An 18747-nucleotide genomic window follows, 5' to 3' on the forward strand; every position below is an offset into this window, starting at 1 on the left:
TTCCATATTCGGCAACATCCTAGTAAATCTCCTCTGAACCCTTTCCAAAGCTTCCACATTCCTCCTATAATGCGGTGACCAGAACTGCATGCAACACCCCAGGTGGGGCCTTACCAGTGTCTTGTACAGCTGAAACATGATCTCATGGCTCTGAAACTCAATACCCCTACCAATAAATGCCAACACACCATATGCCTTCTTAATAACCCTATTAACCTACGCGGCAACTTTCAGGGATCTATGCACATGGACACCGAGGTTTCTCTGTTCATCTACACAGCCAAGAATTTTACCATTTAGCTCAGTACTCTGCATTTCTGTTACTTCTTATGAAGTGAACTTCCTCACATTTTTCTGAAGTAAACTCTATTTGCCACTTCTCACCCCAGCTCTGCATCTTATCTATGCCCCTCTGTAACCCACAACATCCTTCGGCACTACCAACAACTCTACCTACCCTAGTATCATCTGCAAATTTACTAACCCAACCTTCCACACCCACCTCCAGATCATTTATAAAAATGACAAACAGCAGTGGCCCCAAAACAGATCCTTGTAGCACACCATTGGTAACTGAGCTCCAGGATGAACATTTCCCATCAACCACCACCCACTGTCTTCTTTCAGCTAGCCAATTTCTGATCTAAACTAAAAAATCACCTTCAATCCCGAAACTCTGTATTTTGTGCAATCCATGTGAAACCTCATCGAACGCCTCACTGAAGTCCATATATACCACATCAACCACTTTACCTTCATCCACCTGTTTTGTTGCCTTCTCGAAGAACTCAATAAGGTTAGTGAGGCATGACCTATCCTTCACAAAACTGTGTTGACTATCCCTAATCAAATTATTCCTTTCCAGATGATTATAAATCCTATCTCTTATAATCTTTTCCAACACCTTACCGATAACCAAAGTAAGGCTCGCTGGCCTATAATTACCAGGATTGTCCAGGATTCTTAAACAATGGAACAACATTTGCTATCCTCCAATCTTCTGGCACTACTCCTGTTGACAATGATCAAAGCCAAAGACTCTGCAATCTCCTCCCTGGCTTCCCAGAGAATCCCATCCGATTCAGAGATCTTATATATTTTCAGATGATCCAAAATGGCTAAAATCTCCTCTTTGTCAATGTCAATCCCATCTAATCTAGTAGCCTGCATCTCCGTGTTCTCACTCACATTGCCCTTTTCCAATGGGAATACTGACAAAAGTATTCATTAAGCACTTCCCTATGTCCTCAGATTCCACACACAACTTTCCACTACTGTCTTTGATTGGCCCTAATCTTACTCTAGTCATTCTTTTATTCCTGATGCACCTATTGAAGGCCCTAGGATTTTCCTTGATCCTCTTCGCCAACAACTTCTCATGTCCCCTCCCGGATCTTCTTAGCCCTCTCTTTAAATCTTTTCTGGCTAACTTATAACTCTCTATCGGAGCCTTCATGCCTCATCCTCACATAAGCCTTCTTCTTCCTCTTGACAAGAGCTTCAACTTCATTAGTAAACCATGGCTCCTTCTCTCGACTACCTCCCTGCCTGATAGGTATATACTTACCAAGGACCCGCAGTCACTGTTCCTTGAATAAGCTCCACATTTCAAGTGTGTCCATCCCTTGCAGTTTCCTTCCCCATCCTATGCATCCTAAATATCGCCTAATCACATCATAATTGCCTTTCCCCCAGTTACACCTCTTTCCCTGCGGGATATACCTATCCCTGCCCATTGCTAATATAAACATAACCGAATCGTGGTCACTATCACCAAAGTGCTCACCTACCTCCAAACCCAACACCTGGCCGTGCTCACTCCCCAGTACCAAATCCAATATGGCATCTCCCCTTGTTGGCCTGTCTACATAATGTGTCAGAAAACCCTCCTACATACATTGAACAAAAACTGATCCATCTAAACTTCTTGAACTATAGTATTCCCTGTAAATATTGGGAAAGTTAAAATCCCCCATAACAATTACCCTGTTACCCTCACTCCTGTTGAGATTCATCTTTGCTATCCTTTCCTCTACATCCCTGGAACAATTCAGAGGCCTATAGAAAACTCCCAACAGGGTGACCCCTCCTTTCCTGTTTATAACCTCAGCCGAAACTACCTCAGTGGAGGGGTCCTCAAACATTCTCTCACCTGCTGTAATACTACCCTTGATTAACAATGCCACACCTCCCCCCTCTTTTACCATCTTCTCTGTTCTTGCTGAAACATCTAAATACCAGAATCTACAACAACCATTCCTGTCCCTGTGCTATCTATATCTCCGAAATGGCCAAAGCATCGAAATCCCAGGTACCGACCCATGCTGCAAGTTCACCCACCTTATTCCGGATGCTCCTGGCATTGAAGTATATACATTTCAAACCAACATCCTGGTTGTCGGAGACCTCTCACGGCGTTGTAAACCTATCCCTGACCTCACTACCCTCAACCTCTTGTACACTGGAATTACAATTCATGTTCCCATCCCCCTGTTGCATTAGTTTAAACCGCCTCAAAGAGCATTAGCAGATCTCTCCCCCAGGATATTGTTACCCTCTGGTTCAGGTGTAGACCATCCTGTTTGTAAAGAGCTCCAATTATCTAAGAATCTAAAACCCTCCTCCTGCACCATCCCTGCTGTCACATGTTCAGCTCTGCTCTCTCCCTGTTCCTCACTTCACTGGCACATGGCATGGGCAACAAACCAGAGATAATGACTTTGTTCTAGCTCTACGCTTCCACCCTAGCCCCTGAATTTCGGTCTTAGATCCTCACCTTTCTTCTTATCTATGTCATTGATACCTATGTAGACCTTGTCTTGGGGCTGCTTCCCTTCCTCCTCAAGGATCCCAAAAACACGATCAGAGACATGAACAATGGCACCTGAGAGGCAACACACTAATCATGAGTCTCTCTTATTCCCACAAAACCTCCTATCTGTCCCCCTAACTATGGAATCTCCAATGACTAAAGCTCTGCTTCTCCTCCCACTTCCCCTCTGAGCAACAGGACAGACTCTGCACTCGAGTGTGCCACATTGCTTACCCCTGGTAAGTCGTTTACCCCAAGCAGTATCCAAAATGGTATATTTGTTGTTGAGGGGAACCACCACAGGAGATCCCTGCACTGCCTGCTGGTTCCTCTTCCTACTCCTGACGGAATCCCATCTATCTTCTTCATGTACCTGTGGAGTAATTACCTCCCTGTAACTTCTCTCAATAACCGCTCCGCTTCCTGAATGATCCGAAGTTCATCCAGGTCCAGCTCCGGTTCCCTAACACGGTTTCCGAGGAGCTGGAGTTAGGTGCACTTCCCACAGATGCAGTCAGCAGGGGTACTAGTGGTGACCCTTACCTGCCACATTCTGCAGGAGGAACATTCAACTGCCCGAACCTCCATTCCCTCTGTCCTAAATTCCTAAATAAACTGCTGAGAAAATGAAACCCGAAAGAAAACACTTATTACCTTACCAACTGACGCACAGAACATTTTTTTTGGTTAAAGGAGGAGGATGGGTAGGAGATACTACCCAAGTAGTGTTTCAGGTAAAGCAACTGCTCAAATATGACAATAGACAAGACAATAGACAATAGGTGCAGGAGTAGGCCATTCAGCCCTTCGAGCCTGCACCGCCATTCAATATAATCATGGCTGATCATTCCTAATCAGTATCCTGTTCCTGCCTTATCTCCATAACCCTTGATTCCACTATCTTTGAGAGCTTTATCCAACTCTTTCTTAAATGAATCCAGAGAGTGGGCCTCCATTGCCCTCTGGGGCAGAGCATTCCACACAGCCACCACTCTCTGGGTGAAGAAGTTTCTCCTGAGCTCTGTCCTAAATGGTCTACCCCATATTTTTAAGCTGTGTCCTCTGGTTCGGCATTCACCCATCAGCGGAAATATGTTTCCTACTGCCAGAGTGTCCAATTCTTTCATAATCTTATACGTCTCAATCAGATCCCCTCTCAATCTTCGAAACTCAAGAGTATACAAGCTTCAGTCTTTCAGTGTAAGGTAATCCTGCCATTCCAGGAATTGACCTCGTGAACCTATGCTGCACTCCCTCAATAGCCAGAATGTCTTTTCTCAAATTTGGAGACCAGAACTGCACACAGTACTCCAGGTGTGGTCTCACCAGGGCCCTGTACCGCTGCAGAAGCACCTCTTTGCTTCTATACTCAATTTGTCTTGTTATGAAGGCCAGCATGCTATTAGCCTTCTTCACTACCTGCTGTACCTGCATGCTTGCCTTCATTGACTGGTATACAAGAACACCCGGATCTCTCTGTACTGCCCCTTTACATAAATTGATTCCATTGAGGTAGTAGTCTGCCTTCCTGTTCTTGCTACCAAAGTGGATAACCATACATTTATCCACATTAAACAGCATCTGCCATGCATCTGCCCACTCACCTAACTTGTCCAGGTCACCCTGTAATCTCCTAACATCCTCATCACATTTCACCCTGCCACCCAGCTTTGTATCATCAGCAAATTTGCTAATGTTATTACTAATACCATCTTCTATATCATTAACATATATTGTAAAAAGCTGCGGTCCCAGCACGGATCCCTGCGGTACCCCACTGGTCACTGCCTGCCATTCCAAAATGGAGCCGTTTATCACTACCCTTTGTTTCCTATTAGCCAACCAATTTTCAATCCAATCTAGTACTTTGCCCCCAATACCATGCGCCCTAATTTTACTCACTAACCTCCTGTGTGGGACTTTATCAAAAGCTTTCTGAAAGTCCAGGTACACTACATCTACTGGATTTCCCTCGTCTAACTTCATAGTTACATCCTCAAAAAATTCAAGATTAGTCAAGCATGATTTCCCCTTCATAAATCCATGCTGACTCTGTCCTATCCTGTTACTACTATCCAGATGTGCAGTAATTTCATTCTTTATAATAGACTCCAGCATCTTTCCCACCACTGAGGTCAGACTAACTGGTCTATAATTTCCTGCTTTCTCTCGCCCACCTTTCTTAAAAAGCGGTATAACATTAGCCACCCTCCAATCCTCAGGAACCGACCCCGAATCTATTGAACTCTGGAAAATAATCACCAACGCATCCACAATTTCCCGAGCCACCTCCTTCAGTACCCTGGGATGCAGACCATCAGACTTATCAACCTTCAGACCTAACAGTCTCTCCAACACCAAATCCTGGCAAATATAAATTCCCTTAAGTTCAGGTCCTTCAGCCACTGTTACCTCAGGGAGATTGCTTGTGTCTTCCCCAATGAACACAGATCTGAAGTACCCATTTAATTCCGCTGCCATTTCTTTGTTCCCCATAATATATTCCCCTATTTCTGTCTTCCAGGGGCCAATTTTTGTCCTAACCATTTTTTTGCCTTGCACATACCTAAAAAAGCTTTTACTATCCTCCTTAATATTCTTGGCCAGTTTTCCTTCGTACCTCATTTTTCCTCTGCATATTTCCTTCTTAGTAATCCTCTGTTGCTCTTTAAAAGCTTCCCAGTCCTCAGTTTTCCCACTTATCTTAGCTATGTTATACTTTTTCTCTTTTAACTTTATATGTTTCTTTACTTCCCTCGTCAGCCACGGCCACCCATGCCTCCTCCTGGGATCTTTCTTCCTTTTAGGAATGAACTGATCCTGCAACATCTGCATTATACACAGAAATATCTGCTATTGTTCCTCCACGGTCATCCCTGCTAAGGTATTGCACCACTGCAATATGTAACCTCGTGACCTCTCTGACTGCCTCCAGGAACTGAAGAACACCTGACCTAAAAGTAAGTTATTTCAACTGTATTCTCACATATTCCAATAGGCTCTACTGCTCCCTGGTGACCTCGTGACCACTCCGACTGCCTCCAGGAACTAACAAACTCCGGGCCTAAACGTTAATTTTTCTCCTCTCACCTTAAACCTACGTCTTCTAGTTCTGGACTCACGCCACCCCAGGAAAAATACCTTGGCTTTTTACCTGTTCAGCAAAACCCCATCCTTATGCAGTCCAGGCCAATAAAAATGTTTTTGAATTTTGGCTAGAGTTTCCCTTACTCCCAAATGACCTCCTATTGGTAATTCAACTGCTACCAGCAACATCTTATTTCTATAACCCACCAGTAATACAACTTGATAAACTTCTGCCCATTTATCATCTGCCTGAATATGTGATGGTCTCCATTTCCTCAGCAATACATCATTTGTAAGATAGTAACATTCTAGGATACACTCAGATTCTTCTTCTGTGTATGCTTTTTGATACAAATGCTTCAGTTTTTCATCTTTCTGTTGTAATTCAATTAATTTCGCTGAACTAAAAATATCTCCTTTTTATCTCCTTTTCCTGTAACATCTCAGTTGCCTGATTTTCCACTGGCTATTCAAACACAGTAGGCAGCACACCCTCCTGTGTTCCAACTATATCATTACCAATGAAAAATTGCATTCCTGGAGGTGAGAGTTGCACCAGCTCTCCTACCACCAGTTCTCCACATTTCACTGGAAACTCCAACTTCACTTTACATAATGGAGCACTTCAAGCATCACCATGAATTCCATATATTAAAACTTTATTCTGGCAATGCTCCTTTTGATTTACACATCTCCTCATACCTCACCAGCAAAGGTTGCCGTTGTGGCGATGCTGCTGCTTTTACAAGGTTATGCTGTCCTTTTGATTTTTCAGAGGGATCGCAAAGTCAGAAGTACCTACCTGAGAATGTTTTTTAAGTCTTTCTTTTAAAACACTTCTTCACTGAAAGGGGAGTGGCCAGTTCTCACTGTTCAGGCTTCCATTTGGTTTTGTTTTTAAGAAGCAGTCAGTTTCTGAGGCTGCTGGTCAAAGCTACAGCCCCATGCTGATCCTCTCTCTCTGACATCTCTCCTGGAAGAACTTGTGTTTGATTGTTCCTTTTTTTGCCAAAGGGGTGGAGATTAGATTAGATTCCCTACAGTGTAGAAACAGGCTCTTCAGCCCAACCAGTCCACACAGACCCTGCGAAGAGTAACCCACCCACACTCATTTCCCTCTGACTAATGCACCTAACACTATGGGCAATTTAGCATGGCCACGTCTCCTGACCTGCACCCAGAGGAAACCCACACAGACACGGGGAGAATGTGCAAACTCCACACGGACAGTCGCCCGAGGCTGGAATCGAACCTGGGACCCTGGTGCTATGAGGCAGCAGTGCTAACCACTGAGCCACCGTGCCGCCCGGGATGTCGTTGGAACAGTATCATTAAGTTATGATAGGATTAACTGGGTTTTCAAATAATTACGTTATTCTAAATTTGGTTCTTTTGTTCATGCATAAATAACTTCTGTTTTGTGTAACACTGAGTGGTTGGGCCAGCTGCATTGTACTTGGAATATCCACTGTACACCTGCTTAAAACAACTAGTAAAGTTAGGGTCTGGGCTACCTTCTTGAAATGTTTTGAGAGGGTCTGGCCTGGTCCATAACACATTGGGGACTCTTTGCCGGATTTTTCAATAGTTCCAAATTTGGGAGTAAGCTTGCTGAACTCAAAGGCAGCAAGTGGTAATTGTCATTGCCTTTTGTTCTGGGTGTTGAATTCACTTGGTTTAAACAGTGCTTGGCATCGTAATGGCTCTTTCAGTCACTAAGAGTTTTCTAGGGGTGGGAGAAGTGACTTTGGAGGCTTTACAAAAACTAAGCAAGAAAAAGCTGCTGAAATTGGTGGTGACATTGGAGTTAAAGCTGCCTCCTTCCCTGAGGAAAGGAGAAATAATTACAGCAATAGCTCAGCATTTAAAGTTACTGGAAACACCATCAGAATCTTTACAGATGGCCACAAATCAATTGAAAATGAAGCAGCTTGAGTTAGAAGGCATGAGAAAAGGAAAGGGAAAAGGAAATGAAACTGTGAATTATGATTAAAAGCAGAGGAAAGCGAAAAAGAACGAATCGCTTTAGCAGGACGAAAAGAAAAAGAGAGAGAGAAGTGAGAGAAAAGGAGAGAAAGGAAAGTAAGAGAGAGAGGGAGCTTGAACTTCAGAAATTGGCACTTAGACCGGAAAGTTAGTTTAAAAAGATGGAGATGAAGGCTGAAGGAAGGTAAGCTCAGTGAGGAAGACAGCAAATATGAGCAAACCCTTGATAGCCAAAGGTCTGCTGAAGATGTATTTATATTCAAGCATTGCCTAAATTTGATGAGAAGGAGGTAGAAGGCTTTTACATTTCATTTGAGAAGGTGGCTAAGAAAATGCAGTGGCCAGTGACCATGTTGATTTTGTTGACCCAAACAAAACTTGTAGGTAGAGATAATGAGGTATTCACATCACTATCAGAGGAGGTCTTCTGGGTGTAGGAGAAGGTGAAAAAGCTATTTTAAGTGCAGATGAGCGTGTGCCAGAAGCCTCCAGACAAGGTTGCAGGAATCTAAGGAGGGGTCCTGGTCAAACCTACATTGAGTTTGAAAGGATCAAACAAAGTATTTTTGACAGAGGAATAAGGGCGTTAAAAATAGAGCTAACATCTGACGCTCTTAGAGAGACGATTATGTTGCAAGAGTTCAAAAAATCAATTGCTAAGGTAGTGAGAACTCATGTGGAAGAGCAGAGAGCTAAAACGGCAAGATTAGCAACTGAAATGACTGATGATTGGTTCATCAAAATGTTTGGCTTCCAACATCAATTTCAATCCGTAAGGGATAGAAATTGGGGAAAAGAGAAATCCTCACATGCAAAGGGAAAGATGGACGTCAGTGAAGATTATAAGGATAACTTACAACAGGGTAAAAAGAAAACCGTTGAAGAGGAAACAGAAGTTTAAAAAACTCCGGTGTTTTCATTGTAATAAAGTAGTTCACATGAAAACACAGCACTGATGGGTTAGAAAAAGCATTGGGAAACCAAACGTAGGAAAATAGGAAAAGTCAGTGAATATTGTTGGAGTGGTAATGGAAAATGCAGTGGAGGCTAGAAAGCTACACCACAATGTACAACCTGGTCAGAGGTTGGTTAAGGAGGAAGTGCTAGATCTTCTTAACCCGCATACCTGCAAAGGTAAAGATTGCTCACATAGGCCAGGAGCAGTAGGTTACAACATTCAGTAAATCAACATCCTCTCAATCTTTGATGTTGAAAAATGAGCAGGTATGTACCTCTGAAGGATTATTGCCAGAAAACATGCTAGTAATGGGAATTCACAGTGCGAAAAGAAGTTTTTAATTATGTAGAGTGAGGTCAGAGTGTCCAGTGAAGAGTAGAGAAATCATGGCAGAAGTACTGGACAAACTCTCAGCTCCAGGAATACAATTTGTCTTTGCTAACAATATAATCGGTTCATAGATAGGAATGCTGCCTACTGTGATTGAAAGCCAGTGGAAACTCAGGCAACTGAACTATTGCAGGATACATATCCTGGGATTTTAACTGACTGTTTGGTAACGAGGTCACAAAGTCACCAGCTGAAACAGGAGAGATCAAAGAGTATAGATAAGAAAGTTGAAGGGGAATTAGCAGAGACCCTGTTTGATCAGATGGTTGAAACAAATACGAGAAAATAAATGACAAAGTAGTAATCTTTAGTTCAGACAAATGAAGTGACCTCCAGCAGAAAGATGAGAAACTACACAATTGTATCAAACAGCACACATGGAAGAAGAATCTAAATGTATCCCAGTGTGCTACTGTCTCAAAAATGATGTCTTAATGAGGAAATGGAGCCCATCACATATTCAGGCAGATGAGAAATGGGCAGAAGTTCGAGTCATATTCCCAGTGTTTTATAGAAAGGCAGTGTTCCGGGTCGCACGTGAATTACCAGTCAGAAGTCATTTAGGTCAAAACTCAAAAACATTTCGACTGCACAAGGATGAAATTGCCAGGCATGTCATACATGTCAAGTACTCAGAAAACCACACAGTAATAAAACCCACACCTTTAATATCTATTCCTGCATTTGAGGAACCTTTTACAAGAGACTTAATTGATTGCATGGCACCCCTACCTAAAAAAAAAGTGGGAATCAGTATTTGTTAACAATAGTGGATGTGTCCACTAGATTTCCAGAGGCCATTCCAGACGCAAAGTCACAGTTAATTGTAGAGGAGTTACTCAATCTTTTCACTAGATATGGACTACTCACAGAGATACAATCATATCCAGGGCCAAACTTTACATCAAAATAATTCAAGGAAGTTATAGACAGTTTAGGAATAAAAGAATTTAAATCTGCTGCATATCATCTAGAATTGCAAGTAGCACTGGAATGTTGTGATTAGACAGTAAAGACAATGTTGAGGGCTTATAGTCAAGACTATCCAGATAATTTGGATAAAGAAATTCCATTTGTACCTTTTGCCACCAGAGACTCACCAAATTCAGTGCCATTTGAATTCGTTTTGGGGCATGAAGTGAGAAGACCATTAAAATTGATTCAGCAGAAATTCATAAGTCATCATTCAGAAACCATGCATTTGGATTATGTGTCAGATTTTAGGGAATGAGTAAATAGAGCAGGGGCATTGGTGCCAGTGTTTAAAAGTATCTCAGCACACAATGAAAGTTGGAAGCAGATGAGAAATCAGAAACTCACAATTTTGCTATTGGAGATAGGGTGTTTGTGTTACTTCCAATGATAGATGAATCTTTAAAGCAAGGTTTAGTTGGCCCTATCAAGTCAAAAGGAGACTAAGTGAAGTGAACTATTTGATAAGGATTCCAGACAGAAAGAAATCTCACACAGCTCCGAAAGCTAGTGTGCTTCCTATTAAACCTGTTGGACCATAACCTGGTGTTGTGTGATTTTTAACTAAGTGTGTCACGTGAATATGCTCAAAAGGTATTTTGACAGGGAAGGAATGCATAACAAGACAGTGTTATTGGTAGTATCACAAACTGACATTCCACAAATTAAATTGCACAATGAGGATGTCGCTGACATAAAGGATAAATTATTGAGTCACCTTCCAGACAAAAATCAAAATGACCTGAAAGGGTTATTGCTATTGCATGGTGAGATATGAGGAAATAAATGGGAAGTTCTAATCTAATTATGCATGATGTAGACATAGGAAATGCTGTTCCAATTAAGTAACATCCTTATAGACATAACCCTCTAAAGTTGACACAGGTTCAAAAGGGAATTGAACACATGCTCCAAATCGACACAATCGAAGTAAGTTGGAGTGACTGGAACTCACCCATAGTAATGGTCCCAAAACCAGTTGGTACCCAATGGTTATGTGCGGACTATTGCAAAGTCAATGCAGTTACAAAGACTGATACATATCCAATTTCATATTTGGAAAACTGTTGAAAAGATGGGACAAGCAACTTATATTTCTAAGTTGGATTTGCTGAGAGGGCAACAGCAGGTACTTTTGTCCAAAAGAGTGAAGTCAATGTCAGCTTTCATAATGCCAAGTGGACCACATGAACCATTTGGTATGAAAAATGTGCCAGCCACATTTCAGAGACTAACTGAAAAGGTCATTTCTGGATTACCCAAGTGTGTAGTTTATATTGATGACCTGGTGATTTTTAATCACAAGTGGAAGGAACCTTTGCAACATTTATCAGGATCATTCAATCAAATTAAGGTTGCAGGCATGGTGATCAGCCTAGCTAAAAGTGAATTTACCAAAGCCCCCGTCTCCTTCCTGGGCCATGTTATTTGACATGGAGAAATGACCTCACGGAGTGCAAAAAGAGAGAAAGTTGGGGAGTTTCCATCAACAAAAAAAGCAGTAGTACGCTTCCTGGATTGAGTGGATATTATTGGAAATTTGTACCATGATTTGGCAGTGTGGTTGCTCCACTGACTGAATTTAATTTGTGGGCGGCAGATAACATTCCACAGCAGACAGGGATGTCCCAAGGCACGGTTTAATGGTGAGACCATGCAGACGCTACGACAACCGATGAATGGACACCGTGCAACAATTGCCAGATAGGGATGTTCCCTCCCACTCAGAGAACACGGCTGCCTTGAATTTTCAGGTGACCATCCTCCAAGGCAGACATCGGGATATGCAACAATGCTGAGTCGCCAAGCAGAGGCTGATAGCCAAGTTCGGTATCCATGTGGATGGCCTCAACCAGGATCTTGGGTTCATATCGTGCTACAGGTGACCCCACTACACTATAGACCCTTACACACACCCTCTTACACACGATCACACTCATGCAGACCCTCCCATACACATGCTGTCAGAGACAGACACAGACACCGCACACACATGAATATAAGTCTATGGGGTGAATTTGCATTTTCAAATTTGTGCTTGCAGATACATTCTGTTTTGTTCAAAAAGCTGGCAGTCAGTCCATGTGACATTTTATAAATTCCTCCTTTGGAAATGGAACCAGTCTGATTCAAGGTTGGAAAACAGACAGGCTCTAGCTTCACACCTTTAATGCATTGTCTGAACTGAGGTGTCAAATTTGATTTCATAAAATCTTATGTTACTTTGGGAAAGTGACTTGAAAGAAGTTCTGGGATTTACATATTAATGAATCGAAACCTACAACCCATTCTCAGTGATTAAAGACTGAACAGCAATTTAAGTTTGTTCAATACATTGCATTAGTTATATGACGCATTGATCTTTTACTATAACTTCTGTGTCCTACGATTCTCCCCCACTAGCTACCTGATGAAGGAGCAATGCTCTGAAAGCTAGTACTTCCAAACAAACCTGGTATTGTGTGATTTTTTTTAACTTTGTCCACCCCAGTAAAACCTCCTTAATCAAGATTCTGAGAGACTAGTTGACTATGCTGAAATTATTACTAAAACTTTTGAACGTGAAAATGAATTGACAAGACACAAAAAGAACTGATTGAGAAGCTGTGATCTATTTGCAAAAGTTACATAGTTTAGAACCTAGTGTCAATGGATATTTCATCCCATTCTTTAACTCATCCCTGAATTTGTTCTGTGTTCCAGCATAAATAAATGGGTTAATGCAGGAGCTCAGTAGCTGCAACATGAATCCACTCTCCTCCAGAATGAAATTAGATTCTGCATAATTGGAACCTGAGAAATAACTGAGTTTTGCTATTCGAACATAGAGGAACGTTAAAAGGAACAACAACCACAAGAGGATAAGGCTGCCTGAGATGAAGAAGAGCAAAATGATCGATCGCGTCCGGCTCTCAGTCTCTGGGTCACCCTGATTCTCAAGGTGGCTGCGGACCTGGAGTCTTCTGCGGATCCTTATCGCAGTGAAGATGTCACGGGCAGTCAAAGCATTGAACAGTAGAATCAAAATGAATGAGAGACATGGAGTTGAAATGCGGTGAATCCAGTCAAAGGCAGCCCAAGCAGGTGAAGTATAAAATGTTGACTTGATTGTACAGAACCACGGTATATTTTTTACTGTATACATGGGCTCATATATGAAATACCAGAAAGCATTTTTGACAGAACTCACACTGCAAACTATTCCTATCACCACTGTTGCTGTTTTCACGGTGCAGTATTTATTTTTCAGTTTCTGGCAACAAATGGCTACAAACCGGTCAAAGGTGAATACCACAGTTACCCAGACCGAACAGTCCCTGATCCCATAAATTAATACAAAGTTAAAGCTACAGATCGGGGTGATGAACAAGAAACTGGATGGGAAATAAATCCCAACAATCCGGTTTAATATTACAGCTGTGATAATAACCAGGAGATCTGTCACGGCCATGGACACAAGATAGTAAGTGATACATCTGGAAAGACCACACCTTCCTCGCGACAGGATGAAAATCACCACCAAGTTAGCTGTAAGAGAGAAAAGGGTAGAGGAATGATTGGCAGCCCATTTTAGAAAAGGAGAATTATGGACCCAATTCCCTGCAAACTATTACTTTATCCAAATTCTCAGTGAAGTTTACAGGTTTGGCCCTTGATTTCAACATCACAACTTTTCAACATCACTTCCTTCATCCATGTGGATGTCCAAAAGAAAACAGAACTGAGCAGAGAAACAAGGCAGAGACTGAATCAATCAGGACTTGTTAACTTACTGCAAGAAATAAATTGAGGAGTAAATAATTGATTTTAAAAAAAGATTGTGCAACATCACCACCACCTTCTCTAGAGCAAATAGGGATGGGCAATATCTCCTGACCTCGCTAGTAACACCCACATGCCATGAATGAATTTTTAGATCAATCCCCTAAATTACTGCCTCATTGCACACTATTATGTAGAATAGTTTCCTGAATTGTGCAAGAGAGAAGCTTCCTGAATTTTCATTGGGAATATTGAGAGGGAGCAATTGGGGATTCTCAAGTGTTCATCCTGTTGCTGCGAGAGATATTCCATATCCTTCTGAACTGACAAGACAATGGATTCCCACTCAAAGAACAGTCCATCCGCTAAAGCTCAGCCTGACTGTTTGGGCAGGATCAGGACTGGCATCCTCTTTAACTCAACTGAAAGCTCAGATGGAGAGCCAGAAGCCTTTGTGGACACCCCCAATATGGTGAGAAGGACAGAATGAAAAGCAGTTCTCAGTCATTCTCATCAATCTTGGATGCTCTCCCCTCCAACATTTCATCTACCCCTTAGTAGCCCCTGGACTTTTCACTGCCCTTCCATCTCTTCTTTTCAGCCTTTGAGGTAATTCTTCAAGTTTAACTTCTTGAACAACTTTTCCCCATTTGTTTCTTTGAGCAATCAGGGATCACATTCCATTTCACAGAATCACAGCATTGTTATGACACAGGAGGAGGCCATTTGGCCCATCATGTCTACTCTAGCTCTCTGAAAATTTTGACTTCAAACTCATGATGCTTCCTTGTACACCCTTTCCAATTAAATAAACACCAAGTGCCTCTTGAATATTTCAATTGAACCTGCCTCCACCACATTTCCAAAATATGTATTCCAGACCCTAATTCCTCACTGTGAGTAAACATTTTGTCTCATGGTGCCCCTAATTTATTTGCTAATATCTTCAAACCTGCTTCATTTAATGAGCAGAAATAGTTTCTCCATAACTACGTTATCCAGATCCTACATTATTATGAAAACATATACCGAACCTCCCTTCAGACATCTCCTCTCCAATGAAAATAGTCCCAATTTTTTTTAAGATTAGATTACTTACAGTGTGGAAACAGGCCCTTCTGCCCAACAAGTCCACACCGACCCACCGAAGAGCAACCCACCCAGACCCATTCCCCTACATTTACCCCTTCACCTAACACTATGGGCAATTTAGCATGGCCAATTCATCGAACCTGCACATTTTTGGACTGTGGGAGGAAACCGGAGCACCCGGAGGAAACCCACGCAGACACGGGGAGAATGTGCAAACTCCACACAGACAGTTGCCTGAGTCGGGAATTGAACCCGGGTCTCTGGCGCTGTGAGGCAGCAGTGCTAACCACTGTGCCACCCAATCTATCTTTCTTCAATCTATCCTCATCACTGATGTTTCTTATCTTTGGAACCATTCTTGTAAATCACTTCCACACTCTCTCCAGTGCAGTCACACCCTTTCTATAGTATGGAGCCCAAAAATAGTACACAACACTCCAGCTGAGCTTAGTAACCTGTAATAAGTAATACATTGATAAAAGTATGAGGGCTTCCACTCTTTGAGGTTGGCAATTCTACAGCTGCACTCTTCAATCCAACAAACTGTCACTGGGAAGACTGCTAACAGTCTGCATTCAAAGGAGCAAATGGAATGTTCCATCGATTGTAAAATATCTGTGTGGTTAAAGAGCAGAGATATTCCACTGATAAAATAAGAGTTCCAATTGAATCTGAAGGTGCTGGTGAATCTCTACAGATCTGGCAGCCTTTGTAAAGAGAGAAACAGAGTTAACATTTCAATTCTAATGTGATGACTGTGCAGAAATTTTAGCCACACATGATGTCATTACAGGCATTAAATCAAATTCTAAGAGAACAAAATTCTGTACCATTAAATGAGAGAAGTTATATCATTGATGCAGAGAGGTACTGCCACTAAAACAAAGAATTCAATAATAGGGTACAGTGTAGTTTGACAGGGAGAGATGTTCAAGGGAAAAACATGACCATCCTAAAAGAGTGGGGAGTAACATGACACATCTAAAATGAGTGACACTATCGGCACACAGGAGCAATAAGGCATTTAAACATTGCTTTCCAAAGCTAGGAATTGACTGCAATACCTCACCTGGAACACCGACTACTGCAAGGATAGGGTAATAGAATGCAAATACCAGACCTTTCGGAGTTCCATGCATTTCTATCAGACACTCTGCAGTGCATTGAATGCTTGAGATATTTATATCTGAGCTCAGTCTCCAGGGAGGCAATTAAATTTTGTTTTGATCTTTTGCAGTAACTAGAGTCACTGAAACAAACAGATTCGATCCAAGACTCTTGATGATGGCTCTCTGACTTCATTAGAAAGAGTTTCCTGGGAACTATTGAGTGACCGTCTAATGATTGGGATTATATTCCTTCAAGCTCCAAAATGAGAAACTCAATGGGCTATTACAACTGGAGTGAGCAAACATGGGGATGAACTGGGTTTAAGCTCCTTTCATAGTGATTGAATAGGAATCATCCCAACATATACCTGAGATGAAAGGTATTCTGATCAACAGAGATGAGTGATGATCTCACTGTGGGCTTAAAATGATCTGAAGATTTGGGGAGGTTTCTTGTTGTGAGTCAACTCTCCATTCATGCTCATCTCTTACCCAGGGGCTCATGGACTCTGGTTCTGTGTAGGAACCTTTGATGCAACAGTTTGTCAAAAATGCTTTTTCTCATGCCATTTAAACTGACAACAAAGAAAAAACACAATTTATTCCTCAGCTCTGGACTAAACTCAGGCAGGTCAGGCAAGCTGAAGCAGTTGTGCAAAGGCTTATATGATCCTCAGGTTTGTAAACAGATGGATAAAGTATGTGATATGATACTCCTACAATTCCTTGTTCAGACTAGTACTGTGTAAAGTTCTGGGCACCTTATATCATAGAATCCCTACAGTGTGGAAACAGGGCCTTCAGCCCAACAAATCCCACACTGACCCTCCGAAGAGTAACCATCAAGACCCATTTCCCTACCCTATTATCCAATATTTACTCCTGACTAATGCACCTAACCTACATATCTCTGAACACTATAGCCAACTTAGCTGTCCCATTCACCTAACCTGCACATCGTTGGATTGTATTGAACAGGGAGTAGACTCACAATAAGAAACCTCCCCAAATCTTTAGAGCATTTTAAGCCCACAGTGAGATCACCCCTCATCTCCATTGATCCGAATACCATTCGTCTCAGGTAAATGTTGGGCTGACTGTGAAATCACTATGAAAGGTGTTTATTTAAGGAAGGTATTAAGCCCTGGAGAGAGTGCAAAGGGATATACAAGGATGATATCAGAAATGAGGGATTTTAGATGCAAGGAAAGATGACAGAAAATTTGGTTTATTCTGTTTGAAGCATACAAATTCAGAAATCGGGAGGGAAACGGAGGCTCAGTAGTTAGCACTGCTGCCTCACAGCACCCAGGTTTGATTCCCACTTCAGGTTACTGTCTGTGTGGAGTTTGCACATTCTCCCTGTGTCTGCGTGGGTTTCCTCCGAGTGCTTTGGTTTCCTCCCACAGGCCAAAGATGTGCAGGACAGGTGTATTAACCTTACTAAATTGCCACATAGTATCCAGGATGGGCAGGCTATGTGGATTGGCCTTGGGAAATGCACGGTGATAGGGTAGGGTGGATGTTCTTTGGAGGACCAGTCTGGATTCAATGGGCCAAATGGATTGTTTCTACACTGTAGGGATTCTATGAGGACAAAGAAAGATATTCTGTATGTCAGTGACTAGGGGTCACAATTTCAAGTTTGTCAGCAAAGAGTTGGGAATAGAATAGAATAGAATCCCTGCAGTGTGGAAACAGGCCTTTTGGTCCAACAAGTCCACACCGGCCCTCCGAAGAGTAATCCACCCCTCTACCCTGTTATCCGATATTACCCCTGACTAATGCACCTAACCTACACATCCCTGAACACTATGGGCAAATTCACTCTCACCTGCACATCTTTGGATTGTGGGAGGAAACCCACACAGACATGAAGAGAATATGCAAACTCCACACAGACAGTCGCCCAAGGTCGGAATCGAACCCGGGTCCCTGGATGCTAGCTTCCAGAAGGAATTATTTTAGAATCTATCGCATTTTCTGAGATGATCAACAATGCATCAATTACCTCTATCGCCACTTTCTTCAACAATCTGGAATGAATACTATCAAAGTCTTGCACAGTATTTCATCAATTTTCCTACTGTTGTATGGGCCTCTGTGTGGCAGCGACCTCTGGAACTGGACGTCAATATTGCTTTCAGTGTGCTGATGCTGATTAACAAGTGTGGAATATCAGAGAGAGTGCACATGTGCACAGTTTAGAGAGCAGGACATATGGTGATGAATTTTGAGGGCTACAGAGATAGCACTGGAGAGTGGGACTAGCTGGATAGCTTTTTTGGGAGCTGGTACAAAGACTTCTGTACTAAAAAAAATTGTGTTTCTATTGCCTTACCCCCGAATGAAGTTATCTTGGGATATAGAGAAGGTAAATGGTTACTCAGTGTCTGTTTTCACTGATAAGGATTCAAGAAATCCCCAGAATTAACGATCTAAGAGAGTGAATGAGGAGTTGAAGGAAATTTGTATTAAGAGGGTAGAGTGGAATAATTACTGGGGCTGACATATCCTCAGGATTGATAAATCTTCAGGATTACCATTCTCTATAAGCCGTGCACACATTGACATTGACA

At 42.1% G+C, this 18747-nt stretch overlaps 1 protein-coding gene across 1 annotated transcript; it reads right to left on the reverse strand.

Annotated features, from left to right (window-relative positions):
- Nucleotides 1-12816: 12816 nt before the first annotated feature.
- Nucleotides 12817-16198, reverse strand: LOC148137361 (uncharacterized). Its single transcript, XM_087982879.1, has 2 exons — nucleotides 16129-16198; nucleotides 12817-13733 (listed from the first exon to the last, which is right to left on the reverse strand). Exons 1-2 carry the CDS (start codon nucleotides 16196-16198, stop codon nucleotides 12817-12819), a joined length of 987 nt encoding a protein of 328 aa, XP_087839005.1.
- Between the last annotated feature and the right edge of the window lie 2549 nt (nucleotides 16199-18747).

The sequence above is a fragment of the Chiloscyllium plagiosum genome, unplaced genomic scaffold (assembly GCF_037043375.1).
Source record: "Chiloscyllium plagiosum isolate Xiang-an unplaced genomic scaffold, Cpla_swu_hap1 HiC_scaffold_44, whole genome shotgun sequence".
Lineage (NCBI taxonomy): Eukaryota > Metazoa > Chordata > Chondrichthyes > Orectolobiformes > Hemiscylliidae > Chiloscyllium > Chiloscyllium plagiosum.